The sequence below is a fragment of the Alligator mississippiensis genome, chromosome 5 (genome assembly GCF_030867095.1).
Source record: "Alligator mississippiensis isolate rAllMis1 chromosome 5, rAllMis1, whole genome shotgun sequence".
In the NCBI taxonomy this organism is placed as follows: domain Eukaryota; kingdom Metazoa; phylum Chordata; order Crocodylia; family Alligatoridae; genus Alligator; species Alligator mississippiensis.
This window is the reverse complement of record NC_081828.1, coordinates 211,238,468-211,258,161: the sequence shown is the minus strand read 5'-3', so window position 1 is coordinate 211,258,161 and position 19,694 is coordinate 211,238,468. Positions and strand designations below refer to the sequence as shown.

General features: G+C 47.2%; 1 protein-coding gene across 1 annotated transcript in view; it reads left to right on the top strand.

The window, feature by feature from the left end:
* CRHR2 (corticotropin releasing hormone receptor 2) overlaps positions 1–19,694 on the top strand; it is a 239,659-nt gene that overhangs the window by 13,848 nt on the left and 206,117 nt on the right. Inside the window, exon 2 of the mRNA XM_059729225.1 lies at positions 8,539–8,632. Within this exon, the coding sequence (XP_059585208.1) occupies positions 8,539–8,632 (94 nt within the window). The remainder of the gene's footprint in view (positions 1–8,538; positions 8,633–19,694) is intronic.

The window sequence follows — 19,694 nt, the reverse complement described above, 5'->3', positions numbered from 1 at the left end:
CGTGCAATTTAAATTGGCCATATTTGTAAGTACTGCTGGCTGCTGCTGTGGTTGCAGAGGATGCTCTATGACCCTGACCTTCCTATTTTCCCTGTAAGATAGTAATGTTTAAGTGATAGGCCTGAAAACTCAGTGGCAATGCATAGGGGGCGTATGCAGGTGCACATGCACCTGCTGAGAGCACTGGTGCACCCCCTAACAGCCAGCGCTCCCCACTTAGGTGATGGGCAGGGAGGGCAGGCAAGAGCGCCGGTGCCCTCCCTGAGAGTGCCAGCCGTGGAGTGGGGACACCAGAAGAAGTGATCCCCATGACCCTCCCATAGCTGATCACACTGACCGACCTGGGGGGCAGAGCTCCCCCGCAGCTGATTGTGCCACCACAGAAGTGTCAGCAGTGTGCCCAGGAATGTCCCCCTGCCCCGGTTGGCATGATCGATTCTCCCCCTGGTTGCTGAACCGCCAATGAGGGGCAAGTGCCCCCCCACCCCTGACTCAGGAGGCACCAGTCGCCCATGCAAGAACTCCACTGATTTTAGAGGAGAATCCTGGCACTGAATTCACCATCTCTGTTTCTTGCAATGGCTTTTCCAACAAGGTCAAAAAAGACCTGACCAGCTTGGGAGCTGTGTGACCACCAGATGTTGTGTAGTGACACAGGTGGCCTTTTCAACAAGAGCTGACTTTTACTGGTCAACTGGAATATAGTGTTTCATTGACCTGCATGGGTGACTGGTGCCGCCTTAGTTGGGGGTCCCCTGCGGGTGATCCTGCAGATGGGAGGGGGTCCCCCGCAGGCCATCTTGTGGACTGGCGGTGGGGGGGTCCCACACAGGTGATCCCGTGATGGCCAATTGTGGCCACTTCTGGAAGCAAGTGCCGGCTGATTGCTGCAGCTACTCCCAGAAGTGACTGCAGCAATCGCAGCAATTGGCCAGCTCTTGCAGGGGGGCACTGGCACTCCCACCTGCCTCCCCTGCCCATCGCATAAGCAGTGAGCACGTCTGGTTAGGGGGTGCACCGGCACTCTCAGGCACTCCCCTACACATCACCACTATTGACCTGTGCTTTGTAAGAAAGCACATGGCTTAGTTTGTCCAAACTGACAGTGTTGCATGCTGCTTTAGCATAATGTTACCAGGGAATTGGAGTAGATGACCTCCTGAGGTCCCTTCCAACCCTAATTTTCTATGGTTTTTAGGATTTCCACCTCTCCCTTTGGACATGGTAGCCAAGTTCTTATTACCTCTTTCCCACACTTTATTTCTTTGATTCATTTGGCAGCCTCTGCTGCTTTTGCATGTTCTGCCTGTCTTGGCTGCCACTGGTTCAGAGCATTGGTTTTCTGTTGCATCTGAGTGGTAACTCCATTCATACCTTGACAGTCCTTGATCTTTCAATCACACCAAGCCAGAATTGACCCTATGTATCCTAGCAGACCTGCAAACAACAGTGAGTGAGTTAACTAAGTCATACCTGCTTTTCATGAAAGTGTTACAGAAATGCACCACATTTCTGCACATAGTGGACAGTAGCCTGGACCAGTGAAATTCCAGTTTTGCACTTGATCTGCAGGGAGCCCTAATGACTTCGGTGAATCTCCATATTGTCCCAGGAGTCTGCCTATATACATACAGCTGCAGGATTAGTACCTAAGCTCCTTTCTAAAGTAGAAGAAGGGAAATGTGGTCCCAGCAATAGGGTGGCACAAAACCCTGATTTAGCACAAGGATGAAGGAACTCAGAATCAGGGTATCTGTCACAGAGAGGGGAATATAGGGAGGGTCAGATGTAAAGGTAGACAGTTCAAAGTGTAAGTTATACAGTTCAGAAAAAGCTCTCTAAGCTAGATCTACCCTGGCTGCAGGGCAGAAGGCACGGAGAGAGGAATTAACCCTTTTCCCTGCTGCCTTTGCCTTAATGGGGGCCATGCTGGGGCCCTGTTCTGTGCTGGGGGGGACTTTTCCCTCTCCTCCTCTTCCAAAGTGGGGGAGGGGGGGCTCTGTGAAGCACTGGAGGGGGACTCCTGCTCCTCCTTCCCCTCCCCCTGCCCCCATGGGGTGGGGAGGGAGTCTCTGCAAGGCTGCCAGAGGGGGACTCTTCCCCTGGTCCTCACCCTCTGCGTGGTGGGGAAGGGGGCTGTATGCCAGGCTGCCCGGTCCCAAAGGGGGGCGCTTCCCCCCTGCTCCTTCCTCTCCCCCCTCTTGCCATGGGGTGGGGAAGGGGACTATGTTTGGGGCTGGGGGGTGGGAGGCTCTTCCCTCCTCCTCTTCCCCCCCACCACTGTAGGGTGGGGAGCGGGACAGCCCAGCACAAAAGGGGGACTCTTCCCCCGCTTCTCCCCCATAGGCCAAGGTTGGGGTTTACTTAGGCCTGCCCAGGCCTGGCCATGCTCCCTCCCTCCCCCCGTCAGCTTAGCTTCCCTGTGGAAGGGAAGATTGCTCTAACGACCCCCAGCTTCTGGTCTGAGCCACTTCAGGCATGTGCCTGCATATCTGCAATGAAAAGAGGACATCTATCCACTTGCAAACCAGTTCCCTCTCTGCAGGTTAGACTAATCAACTCAGGCTCGGGCTTTTTGAATGTCTGTCCCTAGCCTTAGTGAATGGAGTAGCATTCCCCACCTTCCTGTATTATGGCCCCCCCCCCCCCCATTACTAACTGAGAGAAAAAAAGGTACGTGTCACCTTTAAGGCAGACTGTTTTGCATTGGGGCCAGAAGGGGCGGTCCTTGGAGCCATATAAGCCTGGCTCCTGGGCAGAGCAAGTCAGCCTGGCTCAGGCAGGGCTGGTGTATGAAGCTCTCTGAAGGACTGCAAGACTGATGACTGGGGACAGCCTGGAGTAAGAGCGCCCAGGAGAGTATTTGGTTACATTTATTTCTGGTTTTTGGGAAGAAGAAGCATGAGGAATAGGATGGCTATTAGGGGAGTAGGGAAGCCATTGCAGAGACTTGTAGGGAGTACTTAATATTTTGAGTTTGTGGGTTTGAATTGAGTGTGGGCTCCAAGCCCTATGAGGAAGTTGAGTTTGGGCTACCAGACCTGTGGACTTAATGGGCAGGGGCTTGGACTTGAAGATCTACTTAGGTCCCTTCCAACCCTACGTCTATGAATCTATGAATGCAGAGAGAGGTGGCGGGACTTTATGAGCAGGCCAAGAGGGGAGGAGATTGCAGAGACCGGCCAACCCCCCTATTCTACCTGAATAAAATCAAGGTGTAGTAGACAAGGTAGGGACACCGGAGTGGCAAACGGCCTAAGGTGGGCTCCTAGGGTGTGGCAGACCACCTGTTACCATGCATTAACCATCCCATGAGGATACCTCAGGAGCATCAAGATGCAGACCAGTGAATACAGTTGCAATTGTTCAATGAGAGCATCTTCCACAACCGGTACAAAATACAGGATCAGATGTTGAGAGAAGGTACTGTGAGGGGAGGTTTGTGCCACTGAGAATGGGGTGGGTTTTAGGCTGAAAGAGAAGGAACTGTACCAAAGAACAGGTTTAATTTTTCCCCCTACAATACTGTCTAGACAAACAAGATGCTCTTTTAGCTCAGAAGCCTAACTGACGGTGCCAAAATCAGCTTTAAGAGTTAGCAGGTTATTTCCAATCTCCATGTATAAGTGAGTGCTAAGAAGAACTGAGAAGCACTGAACTATCATAGGACTTGAGAGCTCTCAGCACTAAGCAGGACTGGATACCTGCCTGAGGCCAGAGGTCTGCTTTTTTTATTTGTTGTCTCAGGATCAGGCTTATAATGGCCCTGATTCTGCCATCTGATAGCTTAACTTTACTCCCTTATGTCAGTGGGGTTAGTTACATGTAAAAATAAGAATTGGCATAAGTGAATCTTTGCTGGACTAGGGCCTTGATTATATTTTCAGAGCAGCAAACTCTCCTTGGAAAAGTACTGTCCAAGTTCACAGGACTATGCTACTCTTAGAGCAGTCCCCTCCACCCATCACATGTCTAAGTACGATCTGACTCTGAGGTTTAAAAGACTAGCAGCAGCAGATAGAGAAGTGACCGCACGCAGTGGCAGGGGTTGGGATGTTGACTTGGGTCTCGGAGCCACCTCTCCATTTCAGATATGGGCGGCTGAGATGCTCGGCGTTCCCGAGAGTATCGGTGACACCCTGTGCTTTTCAAAGGCAGCTACGTTGCTTTGGGTTCTGGGTTTAGTGAGTGCCCACCAGGAACAGAGACCTTCCCTGCAGTCCTCCCGAGCACAGACAGGAGACAGCTGGGACCTGCCTGTTGAATCCATGTGCCTGGATCTGACAGCAGGATCCTCTCTTGAAACTCTTGAGTTCTGTTTTGCTGATGATTAGGAAATCACTTTGATTTATTGCATCAACTTCCTGGTTTAAAAAAGCCAGGACTTCTTGTCAACTGGGGCCTCTTGCATGTCTTCACAATGGCCCGCTGGAGCTGAGAGCAGTGCACAGAGGCATTTCTCAGCCCCGATCCTGGGAGCCTGCTCGTTGTGGGTGGGCAGGCTGGGGTTGGGGTTAGGGCTGTGCATGCAAGTCCCAGCTGGTCCGGAGCTGGTCTGCTCCAGTCAGGGCAGGTCTAAAGCAGGCACGGGGTGAACTGGGCCAGGGCCAGGGCTGTGTGCATGGGTCCCTGCTGGTCCCAGTGGGTCTGAGGCCAGAGGCCAGCCCCATTGCATGCCTGGGGGCGCTGGTATGTGCCACAGGCAGGACAGTGCCTAGGCCAGTTGGGAGCAAGGACCTGCCACAGGCCGCACAAAGTCCCTCTGTGGATCGGATCCGGCCTGCGGGCCATATTTTGTCACTCCTGCCCTAATGCAAACGTGACTTCTAACCCTGCGGCAAACCCCCCTCAACTGTCTGCTCAATCCCACAGTTTTGCAAAATAGATGGCTTCCTATACAGAGTATTTACAGTTTATACGCTAAATTAGGGATTCTAAATAAAATGTAGCTCTCCTCTGTAGCTTCATTGATTCCAATACCACTGTTAGGGAAATACTATGTTGTGTCAAAAGCAGACGACTCAGGTTTCTGTTGGTGGAGATGAAACGCGGAGAGGGCTTTGAGTTGTTCTGAGAATTTTCCTTTTGGAAAGCAGAAGCAATACAAGTGATAGATACAATGCCATTTTGTAAGGAGTAAAAGTTCTTAACGTTTTCAGGCTCCTGACGAGTTTTATTTTCACAATCCGGTTCCCACATTATGCGGCGAAGAGCTGGGTGATGCAGCATTTTGCAATCGTCTGGGGGCTTATGAAGAAAATGTAAACGATCAGGGAATACTTGGTTTCTGTAAATGAAAGCTGTTTATGTTGTCTTGGAGCCACTCTGCATAAATAGAAGATCAAAAGCATTTTGCGAGTCACCAAGGCATTGCTTATCTTCATAAATAGTCGGGAAGGTTTTATTTCATGGCCTGAGAATGGGGATGTCTGTCAGTAACGTGTCACTTTTGAATCTTCTCGCTGTGTTCGGTTCTGCTTCTCTGTTACAGCATTCTGCAGAAATGCTATTCCTCTGTAGTATTACACGTGAACTGCCATCTGCCGGTCACTTAGAGGTATCATACTGTGGATTACTGCTGCGAACGTGTAGTGCCCAGTGATTTATTTCACTTTTAAAGGAGGGGGAAATGAAATCCTATTCTTTGGCCTTGCTGTTCAGTCCCCAAAATCCGACTCCTCATGTGTTTAAAGACATACTGTAGTATCGGGAGGGTAAGCAAAGATTTTTTTCCTGTCTCCAGTCCATTTAACATTAAGTCCCTTCACATCATCTCTATTGCTAGATACTGGCACATTATACTTATCAGGGAAACAGACCCCATTTTTCTTGACATTTCCACCTCCTTCAACGGCTGCTTCAATTGCAGGTGATCTACCGGTATTAGAGGAGAATGAATGGTGTCTCCTTGTTTTACGTGGGGCAAGTGAGATGGAGAAGGGAAACGATTGTGACCCCTGCCTCTTTCAGCAAAAGACTTGCAGTGAATTTCTCCTCCAATTGTACATCTCAGCTTTATATGGACTTCTTGTGGTCTCCAGTTCCTCCTTAGCCGTAACTTATTCTGAGTTTGGAAGCATGCAAGGCAGAGATGCACCTCATAGACTAGCTGAATCAGAAATTCAGAGCTCATGAAAACTTATGCATCTCTAGTTAAGTTAGTCTAGAAGATGTGCCTACTGTTACCATTTTCAAGTAAAATGAGCTTGGGCTCATGAAAGCGTATGCATCTGATTTGGTACACTTCTAAGGTGCATCCTTACCCTGCCTTCTGCTTGCCTTCAGACTAACACAGCTAACTACTTCTTTCTGCTTGCTCTGAATTTGTTTAATAGATGACTGACTCTGAGGGCTAGTGTTCGTCTCCTACATTTCTAATCTACTTGTTCTTTTTACTGTAATTAGCCTGTAACTGCTCTTTAAAATGCTTAGATAGTAGAATCATGGGCAAATAGGACTGAAGGGACGTCGGGAGCCCATCTTCCTGCTCAAGATCAGGCCATCCCTGTCTATACTATCCCAGACAAATGTTTATCCAACCCACACTTTAAAATGTCGAAGGATGGAGATGCTATAGCCTCCCCAGGTAATCTACCCTTGTGCTTCACCACCTGCAGAGTTAGAAAGTTCATTCTAATAGCTAACCTAAATTTCCCTTGCTGCAGTTTAAACCTATTACTTTTCCTGTCCCTTGGGGACAACAAGAATAGTTGATTGACATCATCTATGATAGAAGATGAAGGTGAGTGTCCTTAATACTGTCTTTGTCTTTGAGAGTTTCTAGTACTGGGGACACTGTGAAATCACATTAAGAGGGGAGATGGGCAGAGCATCTTCTCATCAAACAGAAAGTGTCCCTGTACCTGTAGGAAGGACAATAGGTTGCTAATCTCATGAGATGTCATTCAGTATCACAGTGTGTGTCTACATGAGATGCTTTACTGCACATTAGAGTAATGCGCAGTAAAGCATCACTGTCTACACATATGCAGCAATTACTGTGCAGTATATTAGCAGATACAAGTACTTGGAAAATGGCACGTTAACTAATGCGCCATATCACATGTACAGACGATGACTGGGAGCAAATTGCTCCTCCTCAAGTGGCTGGGGGCCTCAGGGGGTGAGGAGAGTTGTTCCAGCTTGGTGGGATGCTGCCTCCCAGCCATGTGGAGATCAGGACCCGTCCCAATTTCCATGTGGCTGGGAGAAGTGCAGAAAATTCAGGCACATTAATTACACGTGTAGACACACCCACGAAGTGCAAGGTCCTGCATTTTAGGGAATAAAGACAAGAATTTCTGCTATGAACTAGGAGCTCATCCATTTGAAATGACCCAGGAGGAGAAAGACACGGCTGTATTAGTCAGCTGCAACATGGCCATGAGCCATCACTGGGGTGTGCCCGTGAAAAGTAAATGGATGGGCGGATGGATCAAGGGGAGGTATTTTCAGTAGAGATAGGGGAAGTATTCGTGCCATTGTACGAGGCATGGCTGATGGTTTCTCCGGAATATTGTGTGTGGTTCTGGTCATTCATGTTATGGAAAAATGTATTTCATCTGGAAAAAGTGGGGAGAAGGACAAGTAATCTGTTGACCAGGAGAAGACTAGAAGAGCTTGGCACTTTTGGCCTAGCAAAAAAAGGAGAAAGGGATAAGACTGTTCCATTTAAGTACTTTGGAGAAAGAAAAGAACTATTCAGGCCAAAGGAAATGTGGGCACAAGCACAATTAAGTGGAAATGAGAAAGAAGGTTTCTAACCAACTAAGCGATGACGGTCTGTGGTAGTTTTGTAGTCGAGGTTAGTGGGAGCACAATGTGTTTATGGCAGGAATAGTATGAGGGGGTTGCCTGCAATAGCTGGGAACTGGCCCTTCCAATCCATTTTTCACTCCTTAAGGGTATGTCTCTAGGGCACAATGTCGTGCCATTTAGAGATACTCGTGCTAGCCTGGGGATCAGAAGAGATATAGCTCTGCTAGCATAAGGCTCTGTTTGGGCTAATTAGTCCTGCTGGGAAGTAGGGTGTATTTATCCCAGCCAAGGCTTTGTCTAGGATGGTCTAGTTTGGGCTGGTCCTGCTTTGAGCAGGGGGTTGCACTAGATGACTTCCTGAGGTCCCTTCCAACCCTCATTTTCTATGATTTTATGGCCCGAGTGCTGCTTTAAGTCAGCTATTGTGCTTCTGGGACCTGAGCTAGTGCACGTGTTTCTGCATGGCATGGCATTGTGCCGTGTAGGCACACCTCGAATTCCCCGTTGGAGTCGGTTTTCTAACGTAGCATTGCTGCTTTGCTCCTGTTGAATGGTTGCCACGCTCTGTTTCAGAGGTGGATGCAGTTAAGTGAAAGGATGTTCGTGAATCCTGTATTCCTCTTTTGTCTTATAAGGGCATAGGTGCTTATATCAATCAACTGTGCAGTGAGTGGAAAGGAAAAAACATACCTGTGGGGGAGAGCATTCGGTCCTTTCCCTGCTGCTTCGCTGTAAATACATTGTTCTTTTTTTTCCCCTTTTTTCCTTCTGTTCATGCAGTTCGTCCTGCACTGTGAATCCTCTGTGAACCTGCCCTTGTCCATCCTGCTGGAAAGGTACTGTGAAGCATTGTCAGGCCTCTACAATGTCACAGGTACGTACTGCGTTCCTTTCTAGCCACATTGTTTTTATCCAGTCGCTGTCACCATAGTATCCAAGTGCGTTCTCTAAGTGTCCTTGATCTCTTCTTTTCTTGCCTTTCTGAGATAAACATAGCTAAGCCAGCCTGGTGTTTCAAATGACAGACATAAAAAGGTCTGACTTTTGAGCAGAGCCTCAGATTTTACTCTCCGGGAAAGCGTGGGGATGATTTGAAAGGCGCCAATAATTGCAAGAGTTTTCTGTAGTCCTTAAACATCTGCCTGGCCCGACTGTACTGTGTACCAGGCAAAGGAACATGAAAGTGCTGTATAATGTTCCCACACTTACTTTCGGACTCAATGCAGTGTTTGCAGGCTTAGAAATGAATCTTTTTTTTTTTTTTTTGGGGCGAGTTCAGAACATTTGGTGATTCTGTTCTTAAATCTCTAATATCTGTTTAGGAAAAAAGCTGGCAATAGGGAACATATGAAGACACGGGCAATGGAAAACTTGAAGTGATCTGGTGAAGCGAGAATCTCTTGTATTTTTAAATTTGTATAAGCACAAACACTACCATTTAGACAAGTCTCCTTCTCAGTGAAGGACCAATGTTGAAGGGAAAGATTAATACGCACGCACAATACATGCACCAGCAATGCCTCATTGTGTACATGTTTTATGGTCAGGAGGGAAGTATCAGGTGATTCACGAGGTGCTGAAACCTGAGGTTTTTCTTAGCTAGATCCTAGCTTTCGTGTAAATGTGTGTCTTGATCTGGAATTATGCTGCCTTCTGTAGCATTACCCTCCATAAAGTAGCTTCGCTTTGGACAGCATTGATTTCTAATTGTCCCACAGCATGAGACAAAGTCTAAAGGAAAGACTAATTGGTCTTCGTGAAACTTTTAATAATTTTAAACACGTCATTAGGGTGCCCTGTGCCTTTTTTATAATACAGACTTTATGCTTCCCATTGTCAAATTTAATTGCACCAGTTGCATTTCATACCAGCCTGTTTGGGATATAAGCAAATAATTCTCTTACCACTTAGTGGCAAACGTACAAATGTGTGTGTGTGTGTGTGTGTGTGTGTGTGTGTGTGTGTGTGTGTGTGTGTGTGTGTACATACATAAGGGTGGCCAGGATCTGGAATGGGCTTCCAAGAGAGGTGGTGCTATCACCCAGCTTGGAGGTCTTCAAGAGGAGGCTAGATAGTCACCTGGCTGGGGTCGTCTGACCTCGGTCTTCTTTCCTGCCAGGGGTGGGGGTCGGACATGATGATCCATTGTGGTCCCTTCCGACTCTACAGTCTATGAATCTATATATGTACATACATATTGACACATACATATACATACATGTATGTATATGCAGTTTTATACAACGCATAAGTGTAGCAAGTTTTATGAGGTAGGTATTGACTAGTGTAAGAACCCATTAACATGAAAAGGGAAGAAAGAAGATACCAAAATCTAGCTACCCATGAAGTGGCATTGTAAGGTGCCAGCCTTTCACAAAACTAAGTACCCAGTTTGGAACTAATCAGTCTCTCTGGTTCAAGGGCAAACAATTATTTTGGCTGGAGGGCCACGTAATGAGTTTTGGCGAGCTGTCTAGGGTCACAAGGGTAGCTCCACCCCTTGGCAGGTGCCCTGCCCACTGCTTGCCATCTTGGGACTGGAAGTCCCACCCCCTAGCCCCTGACTTTTGCCACCAGAAGTCCCACCCCTTGCCCTCACAAGTACTCCTTTTGGGAAGGGGGTTTACCATCTTGGAACCAGAAAAAAAACAAATTGTATACTAAAAATCAAACATTGACAATAACATTTTAATTTTATTTTTTTAAATATTTTTGTTCTGATTTGTGTGTGTTTGCGTGGTGTGTGTAGAGGTGATTGCCTAATAGCTCAAATGGGGTCTTATTTTTATATATTGTCGGGAGTGTGGAGAGGTTGGTGGGGTATGGAGGGGTGGGTATTGGGTTTGTGGAGGAATGTGGGTGTGTGTGGGGTGCGGTGGAGGGTGTGGGGTGTGTGTGGATGTGGGTGATATGGGAGCTTGGGTGAGGAGCGTTTGTGGAGATGTTTGTGTGGGTGTGGGGTTTGTGGGGTGTGTGGAGGGGGAGGGTGGCTGGGTGTGTGTGTGTGTTGGGGGGATGGTTGTGTGTGTGGTGTATGCATGTAGCAGCGAGTGGGGCTCCCCCCAGAGGTGTATAGGTACGTGTGTGGGGGTTTCGTGGGGGGAGTGTGGGTGGGTGCTGTGTTTGTGGGGTGTGTGATTGTGGGGGGGGGAGGGTGTGGTTGTGGGTTTTGCAGGGAATGGTTTGCGGGTATGGTGCATTGTTCATGGCAGCCCCCCGTGTGTACCCCCATGAGCTGGTCAGCATCTGCCCCTGCTCTGCAATATCCCAGAGCCTGTGCACCCTGCTGTGCCTCCCCGCCACTGCCAACAGTGCACACCCCCAGCCCTCCCTGTGCCCGTGTCACCTGTGGTGTGTCCTGCTGCCTCTGGGCACACAGCAAGGCTGGGGTTGCTCCATGGCTGGACTGCCCTTCTAGGCAGCCTGGGTGGCAGCTCCTTCCGCCGCTACTGGCCCTAGCCCCATGGTATTGGCAGGGACCCGCACTGCTCAGCTCTGACCCCACACACCCTGCGCCTGCTCTGGGCTTGCCCACCTGGGATCAGCAGTGGCAGCACGGGACAAAAGCTGTTGCTCAGCATGAGGGGAAAGTGGACCTCCCATTCCCACTGCCAGCAGTTCCCTGCTGCATCCTCATGGAGCTCGTGCTGCACTAGGATGCTATGCACCTGCTCTGTGCTACCACCGCTGCCCTGCTGAGCAGCCCTGAAGTGGCAGTGATGCTGGTGAGGATGCAGGGTACCCAGCACAAGCTCCAGGTGGCTGCAGCAGGGAACTGCCAGGAATCAGAGGGGCCACTTTCCCCCATGCTGAGCAACAGCTTTTGTCCCATGCTGCTGCTGCTGAGCCCGGGCAGGTGAGCCTGGAGCAGGTGCAGGGTCAGGGCTGTGCAGCGTGGGTCTCTGCTGGTACTGTTGGGCTGGGGCTGGCGGTGACGGCAGCCAGAAGGAGCCACTTGCCACCTGGGCTGTCTAGAAAGGCAGTGCCACCATGGAGCTGCCCCAGCCCCACTGTGTTCCCAAGGGGTGGCAGGACATGCCACGGTTGGACTGTGTCTGGGCTAGGCGGGACCAAGAGACCCACCGCAGGTTGGACAAAGACCTGCTGTGGGCTGGATCCAGCCTATGGGCCATATCGTGCCCATCCCTGCTCTAGTTATATCAAAACACTTTGATCTTCAATTAACTCCCCTTCAGCCGTAAGTGACAGAGCACCTAGCACACCTTTCACTTTAAGAAGGTAAGAGGCTGCTTGAAAAGCAGCCTGGAGCTGTGATAGGGGCCCATTAGAGAGTTACCTGACCAGAAGGGGGCTGGACTTGAAGCATATAAGCCCAGGGCCTGGTCTGGTCAGGGAGTCTCAACTGGCCCTAAGAGTGTAACCAGGTACCAGAGAGAGGGGCCAAAGGCCGTGGGTTTCACAGCTAGAGACCGAGGTGGCCAAGGAGTCTGTAGCCCAAGAGAGGTGAGGATTGAGGCTGAGAGCCCTGAGGGCCATGTGTCAGCAGACATGAGTAACATCGGTGAGGTATGAGCATGGTGTAAGGGGCGGTTGGAACCATGTAATGAGCCCTTAAGGCAATGAGCCGACGCTGGTGCTTATGAGGAGATCTGACTTGGGAAGCCCTGGGGCACCCTCCCTTTTCCAAAAGTAGCATTTCATTAAGGTGTGGCAGGAGAGGAGAAGGGAAAAGTGCCCAGAGACAGACTAGACAAGGACTGAGGGGGCATCACAGCCACCCCTGGAGTTGAATGAACCCTGTTATACCTTGTCTGTAACAGGGACTTTCTTTCAAAATCCTTAGGCACTCTGACAAATACACAGATGCTGACAGTCTTGAACAATTTATAACCACCAAGGAACATAATACACCAAATCCTTTATCTTGTTTGCTGATCCTTCATCTCACTTACCCATCTCTTGTAAGTGAACCCTCTGCTACTCCCATATGTGAGATTCCTCTCCTTAACACTGCTAACTTTGCTTTCAACAAACTGTTCAAGCAAAGTATCATTGACAAGTAGTATAAAATGCTTTCACGCATGCATAAGTTTAGTGCCATTTATTCTGGGCTGCTCTGTAGCTTCAGTCAAGATTTATTTAAACAACAAAAACATTTTTAGGAGGTCACAGGGGATAAATGACTCTTTTCCTGGTTCTTGCTTGTTTCAGTGATTCCTGGATGATTTTTTTTTTAAACTAGAGTTTCCTGATGCACCTTCAGTGGAGTCAGCCTAGGCAATGATGAGGCATGCTTAGTTCCTGCTTCTCTTCTGCATTTGCTTGATCTCTATTGTAGCGTTGTGAATGGTGCTGCCACTGGCAGTAAAGGGGCTTGTCAGAAGTTGGCTAAAATTAAGTACGTGTCGCCAGTGCCTGATCTATAGCTAGGAAAAATCATACATGAAAAATCAATATAAGTTGGGTTCCTAATGTCTTTAGTTTCCTTGGAATATGACATACTATATATTTCCAGTGGCATTGGTCATTCTTGGTCTGTGACGTGTGTATCACTGGGTTTATCTATAACTGAGTAGCCTTTCAGGCTCAGTTTTGGTCTCCATCAAAGTATCTTTGCTACCCTTATGCCCTTTGCATAAATACTGCCTGGTATTTTAATGTATAGGCAGTTTGTTTCAGGGCACATCAATATGGCATATGGCCTTCCTGAGACATGACACATGCACTCTGAGCATGCCAGCTTTCAAAACAGAGACTAATGAGGGGTGCCTTGAGTCTAAAAAAGGTTGAGTGGTCTGGTAGTTCAGTGGTCTACCTAGTCCAGTGAAATCATTGGACTAGGGAGTCAAAAGTGGGCACAAGTGATGCAAGCCACCCTCTCTCTTGGGTGACGTTGGCTGTAGGGGCTGACCTGCCTTATACTCCCTTGCCTGGCAGACTCAAGTAGACCTATGGCTTTATTTTTTTTCTGCTGTTCTGTGATGTGCATCTGACAAGAGCATGGACGCTTCCTAGAAGTGTATGGCATTTCAACATGCATATGTTATACGTGCCATGCAAAATACCATTGGTCATCTCAAGAAAGCATTGAATATGCAATGCAGAAATCTAGAACTCTTGGTTCAGAGATGATGCCTTTTATTAGACCAACTGAGAAACTGCAAAAAAAAAGTATATATTTTTTCTTCAAGCTAATTTTTAAGATTTTTTTTTTTCCAATTTCTCAGTTGGTCTAATAAAAAATTATCATCTCTGAATCAAGAGGTCTAGATTTTTACATTTCTTTTTGCCTCAGATCAGCATGCCTACCAACTTCATCCTTGAATATGCAAGGTGCCTACAGCTCGGGAAAGGTCCATTTTAACCACTGGCCACTCCAAGGTTAGCTGTTGAAACACTGCATGTTCCTTAGATAACTTTCCCTGTCTTTAGTGTTTAGCTTTGTGGGTTCAAAGCTTTCATTCAAAGCCCCTCCAGATTGACCCTATGCACAGCAATTCAAGAACAAAAGGTAGCTTCCTATCATGCTCAGATATACATTAGGTGGTGATTATGTATGAAAGGCAACCTCCTTGCAAGAATGGGGACAAAATCATGGATGTTTCACCCCTTGATAGTAGTTTTATAAGCTTGTACTAAATATAGTTGCTTCCACAGCTGGTAGCTGCGTATTTGCTACCCTGCTTTGATGTCATTCACATTTCTGTTAAGTGGGTAGAGCAACTCCTCTCCCAAAAGCAGATGCCTCTGCTCTTATAACTAATAGATTAGTCTTAGCACTGCTCTTATTTAACGTTGTTATGAATGGCCTTGACACAAAGTTGGTGAGTGCCCATGAAATTTGCTGGTGACTCAAAGCTGGAAGGCATCATCAATTCCAAGGAGGACTAAGATATCCTACAGGAAGAACTGAATGCCTTGAGGACTGGAGAAATACAAAGGAGATGAAACTTAATGGCACAAAGTGCAAGGCCCTGTACACAGGGCATGAAAACAAGAATTGGCATCTGGCATTGCAGATTTGTATTCAGCCTCAGGGTCTCAGATATGTATTGACCGGGAGGATCCAGGATTTTGCAAAAGGGCAGGGGGTGCAGAAGCAGCAACTGGCACTGCAAGGTTGGCTGCCTTCTGCCCCAGACCATGCTATGGGAGAAGAAGGTGGGGTCTTTGTCTAAATCCTACAATAAGTTAATAATCTTCCCTTCCCTGCATGCACAGCATGTCCTCTCCCCTCACCTTACTTCCATGCTCCCTCTCCTCTACCTGCTGCTGCCACTGGGATGAGAGGGAGGCTCCGGAGCCACCCCCGTCCCACTTCAGCTGGGCTTTTATGTGGACCTGCCAGATTTGGCCAGGGACAGTGGTGGTGGCAGCAAGTGGGTTCCCTTCCCCCAGCTCCTTGATCTGGCAGGGAACATCTGGGGGGACTGGGCATGGAGGGGAAACCCACCTGTCGCTGTTGCTGAGCCCAGATCTCTGCAGAGCCCAGCTGGAGTGGACCTGGAGCCCCCCTCCAGCCCTACCCCTGGAGTAGCCAGAGACAGCAGTGGTGGTGTGGAGGGGAGGGGAGGGGTGGAAGGGAAATATTACCTGATTCAAAGACTTTAAAAAAGTCCCCGGCTGCTGTTCTTGCAGCAATGTCTACTGAAAGCCAGGTGCATCTGCACCACTGCATCCCCTCTGGATCCTTCCCTGCATGATGGCTGTTTTTAATGCCATAGGAGTGCTTGATTATTTTTTTTAATTTTGGTGTTTGGTGACCAAACCAAAGACTTTGGAAACCATCTCCTGGGGTCCACCTAAAGCAAAACAAGTTTTTTGTTTTCTTGCTGATACAGAAACCTGAGGGCAAAAACATTACTTTGGATCCAATGCAACATTTAATTTAATTATTGCAGCTGGTTTTTATCACGTGCCTTTTTAAAGCTTACGGTTTTGTTTTGAAATGGTTTGAAAACAAGCAAACAAAATGACTAAGAGTGAAAAGTGTCCCAAATGACGTTTTCCAGATATTCCTTCCATTTTTTTTCCGGGATGAACCTAACTAAGTTGAATGACCATGGTTGATAGTTTCATTCACTCTGAATTTTAATATTTTTTGGGTCAAATAAATATAAAGGAAAAAAAAACTGGCTCCACTCCAGTTGTTTCTGGCATCAACAATGTCCCAAGAGAGACTGTAACTATGCACGAGTGTGGATGGCTGTAAATAACTCTTCATAATCCTTCCAGGAGCTAAATTGTCACCACAGAGTCTGAATCTAGGTCTGTATTTAAAGGCTTCTCTGCCTCTTGCAGCACTCTTCAAATAATAGCCGGGCTTTTCTGCATGTTATCACACATCCCAGGTCCTTTACATTTGCAAAATCACTGTTGCTGTTGTGGGCAGGGACTCTCTCATCTACAGTTAAAAGGACTTTGTTCTTTCATTTGAATTGTTCATGTTGCATTTACATTTACCGACAATCTGTATGTGTCCTTTAAGACACTTGTGATACAACAGCCCTTTCAAATGACAGTTCTCCAGCTTAGGGTATGTTAACGTATAGGAAAACTATAATTTAAAATAACGTTGCTCCCAAAACGTGGCTAGTGTGCCTTTGTCTGGCTGGGTGCCTCTCACTTCTACCTGGAGTCGTTCCTTGGCCGTGTTTGAATTGGAGTCTTCGTTGACTATGATTATCCATATATCGAAAACAGGAAAGGCCTATGGGAGTAAATGTTTCTATGCGGGTCAGAGCCCCATTTTGACTTGCTCCAAATTTACATTCCTAGCGGCTTAATTTAGTCACTTCTGCTGTGGGCAAGTATGTTGGTTGCCATTATGGGCTTTCAAGCAAGAGCAGCCACAGTTTAAGAGTCAAGGCTCTGTAGCTGGGACTGTAACAGACTCATCCTCTGCAGATTGGGCACGTCGGCGGCTGGTAATCTATACTACACTTGCATGCTTTTATATCTTTATGACTGCTAATTACCTTTGGGGAGTGTGGGAGTGAACTCAGCCTGCCCTAGACAAGCCTGCTAAACTGGGAGATGTATACAAATGATCTTTTGAGCTAATGTGATCTAGATGTTGTGGAAAGAAAATCAATGACACTGTGAAATCCTGTATTTCACAGTGATTTTCCTTACTATACCCATATGTTAAGATGGGGTTTCTGGAAGGTTTTTTTTTCTGCATGTAGTAAACATGGCTGTTTAAGACATTTTAGTCACATACTTAAAATATTTTAGTCCAGGGATTCCCAAACCGTGGTACACGTGCCGCTGGTGGTATGCAAAACATCTCTGGGGGGCACAGTGGGAGAAATTGTGTACTGGCAGATTTAATGTTCATTATAATAATAATTTGCATTTAAGAGGTTAAAATATACGCCATATGCTGGTAGGGGTACGCAGGTAGCTGGTAAATCTGGAAGAGGGCATGTACTAAGAAGAAGTTTGGGAACCTCTGCTTTAGTCAAATGCTTAAAATGCATCTCCGGCACAGGAGTTTGCAAGGAGAGAGCACACAGTGAACACTAGCGGCATTTGTCGCTTTGGATGTCACAGTGTCACGATAACGTGGTTTGGAAAGAAGCAGTGCAGTGGATAGCTTTCTCATTGCCTCAACCAATCTGCTGTGTGGTTTCTTGCTGGCTGTTTCCACTTCATAAAATAAAGCTGGTTCTCAAGTGTATTTTTATCATATGTGTACATAGTTAAGTATTGATATGCTTTTTTATTCCTGTTCATGTTCCTTCTGACTCTAAAGAAAAAGCACATTTCTGAAGCCTTGGGTAGTTCAATAAAAAGAGGACATTTTTCAGAAACTCATGCTGGGAAAGTAAACGCGTTGTTTACTCTGTATGGTAAATAGAAAACAGACATTTATGGTCCTCATGAGGTTCATTTTGGTCCCCAAATGTTTGATAGTAAGTAACTTATAATTTGGAGCATTTATAGTCCACGCATTTTGTGGTTCTTTTGTGACATGTATTAATGAGAAATGAACAGCACTATGATTACAGAAGCTTTTGCAATGCTGAGCTGCTGGAAATTAAAGCAAAGCTGAGCTGATTCCAAATCTATGCTTTGTTTTCAGAACCGATGCCGTATGTCTTACAAGCTGTATTAAGTTTTTGCTTTATAGTAATAGCAGTAATAGTTCATGGCTATTTAGCAGTCATAGCTGATTAGCCTGCCTGCAGCACAGCCTGGACAAATCTTCATTGCTTCCTGTACCAGAGACAGCATACATGGAGCAGTGTGCTGTAGTTCAGTATGTTACTGCCTAGTATTGTATGTTTGCAGTGTAGATGTACCCTTTCTTTCTCTGTCTCCTTCCTTCACCCCGGGTGAGTCCTCTATCGCAGTCCGCAGATGCTAAAGATGAAGTTTGTCTTGCTTTGAAATGCAGATCCCAGCTGTCAGGGCATTTCCCATGCAATCCTCTCAAACTTGGAAGATTTTCTTCTTTTTCCTCATTGTTGCTAAATAGCCCAAGTTAGTTAGAGACAATCCTGTCTTAAGCAGGGGGTGGACTAGATGACCTCGTGAGGTCCCTTCCAGCCCTGCTTTCCTATGATCCTGAAGATTAATTAACTTAGGATAATAGGAAAGTAGGGCTTGAAGAGACTTAGTCAACTAGAAGGTCATTAGTCCAGCCCCCTGCTCAAGGCAGGATTGTCCCTGTTTAAACCATCCCTGCCAAGTGTCCGTCTAACCTGCTCTTGAAAACGTACAAGGATGAAAATTCCTCAAGTTCCCGAGTAGGCTGTTCTGACGTTTGACCACCCTCATAGGCAGAAAGTTTCTCCTAATCTTCAACAAGGATTTCCTCAGCTATAGCCTGAGGTTATTGGTCCTAGTCCCGTTCCCTATGTTATCACAGAGAGAACCCCATTTCCATCCTTTCTGCAATTGCCTTTTAGATGTCTGAAGACTGTTATCAAATCCTCTCTCACCTTTTCTTCACCAGACTAAATAGCCCTGGTTCTTTCAGCCTTTTGTCATAAATCTTGCCTCCCAAGCCCCTAATCATTTTTGTTGCTCTGTGCTGGACTGTTTTCCAGACTGTCCACACCCCTTTTGTGCAATCATGTGCAATAATACCCCCCTTTTTTTTTTGCTGCTGTTGCAGGTTTTTTGGGATGGAGAGGATTCCTGGGGAGGATGGTGAACTTGTGTTCTTGCTTTACATTTTTAGTTTTCCCCAAAAAGGAAGGATGTTCCATGTGCTAGGGTGCTAGCTGTGGAAGATATGGGCTTAAATTCCTGAACTGTTGTTGACTGGGTCGAACCCAGAGAGTGTTAGTGGATGAATCTGTATCATCTTGGTGGGAGGTGGCCAGTGGTGTCCCACAGGGTTCGCGTCTTGGCCTCATGCTGTTCAACATCTTTATCAACCATTTAGATAGGGTTGTGGAAAGCACACTGGCCAAGTGTGCAGATGATACTAAGTTATGGGGGAAAGTGGTCACGCTAGGGGACAGGATGCGGATGCAAGCAGACCTGGACAAGCTGTAAAGGCAGGTGGAGTGGAACTAGGTGCAGTTCAATAAGGATAAATGCAGAGTGCTTCGTCTGGGGAGAAGTAACCAGCAACATGAATATAGGTTAGGAGGAGATGTCCTGGGCAGCCCGATGGCTGAAAGGGACCTTGGGGTTATGGTTGATCACTGGTTGATCACAGGATGAACATGAGCCACCAGTGCAATGCTGTAGTCAACAGAGCTATGGGCATACTGGGATGCATTAGCTGATGCATTGCGAGCAGGGCTAAGGAAGTGATACTTCCTCTCTACTCAGCACTGGTGAGACCCCAGCTGCAGGACTGTGTCCAGTTCTGGGCACCGCACTTCAAAAAAGACATGGAGAATCTTGAAAGGGTCCAGAGAAGGGACACAAGAATGATTAAGGTCCTGGAGCACCCTTATGAGGAAAAACTAAAAAATCTGGAACTGTTCAGCCTGGGGAAGAGAAGACTGAGA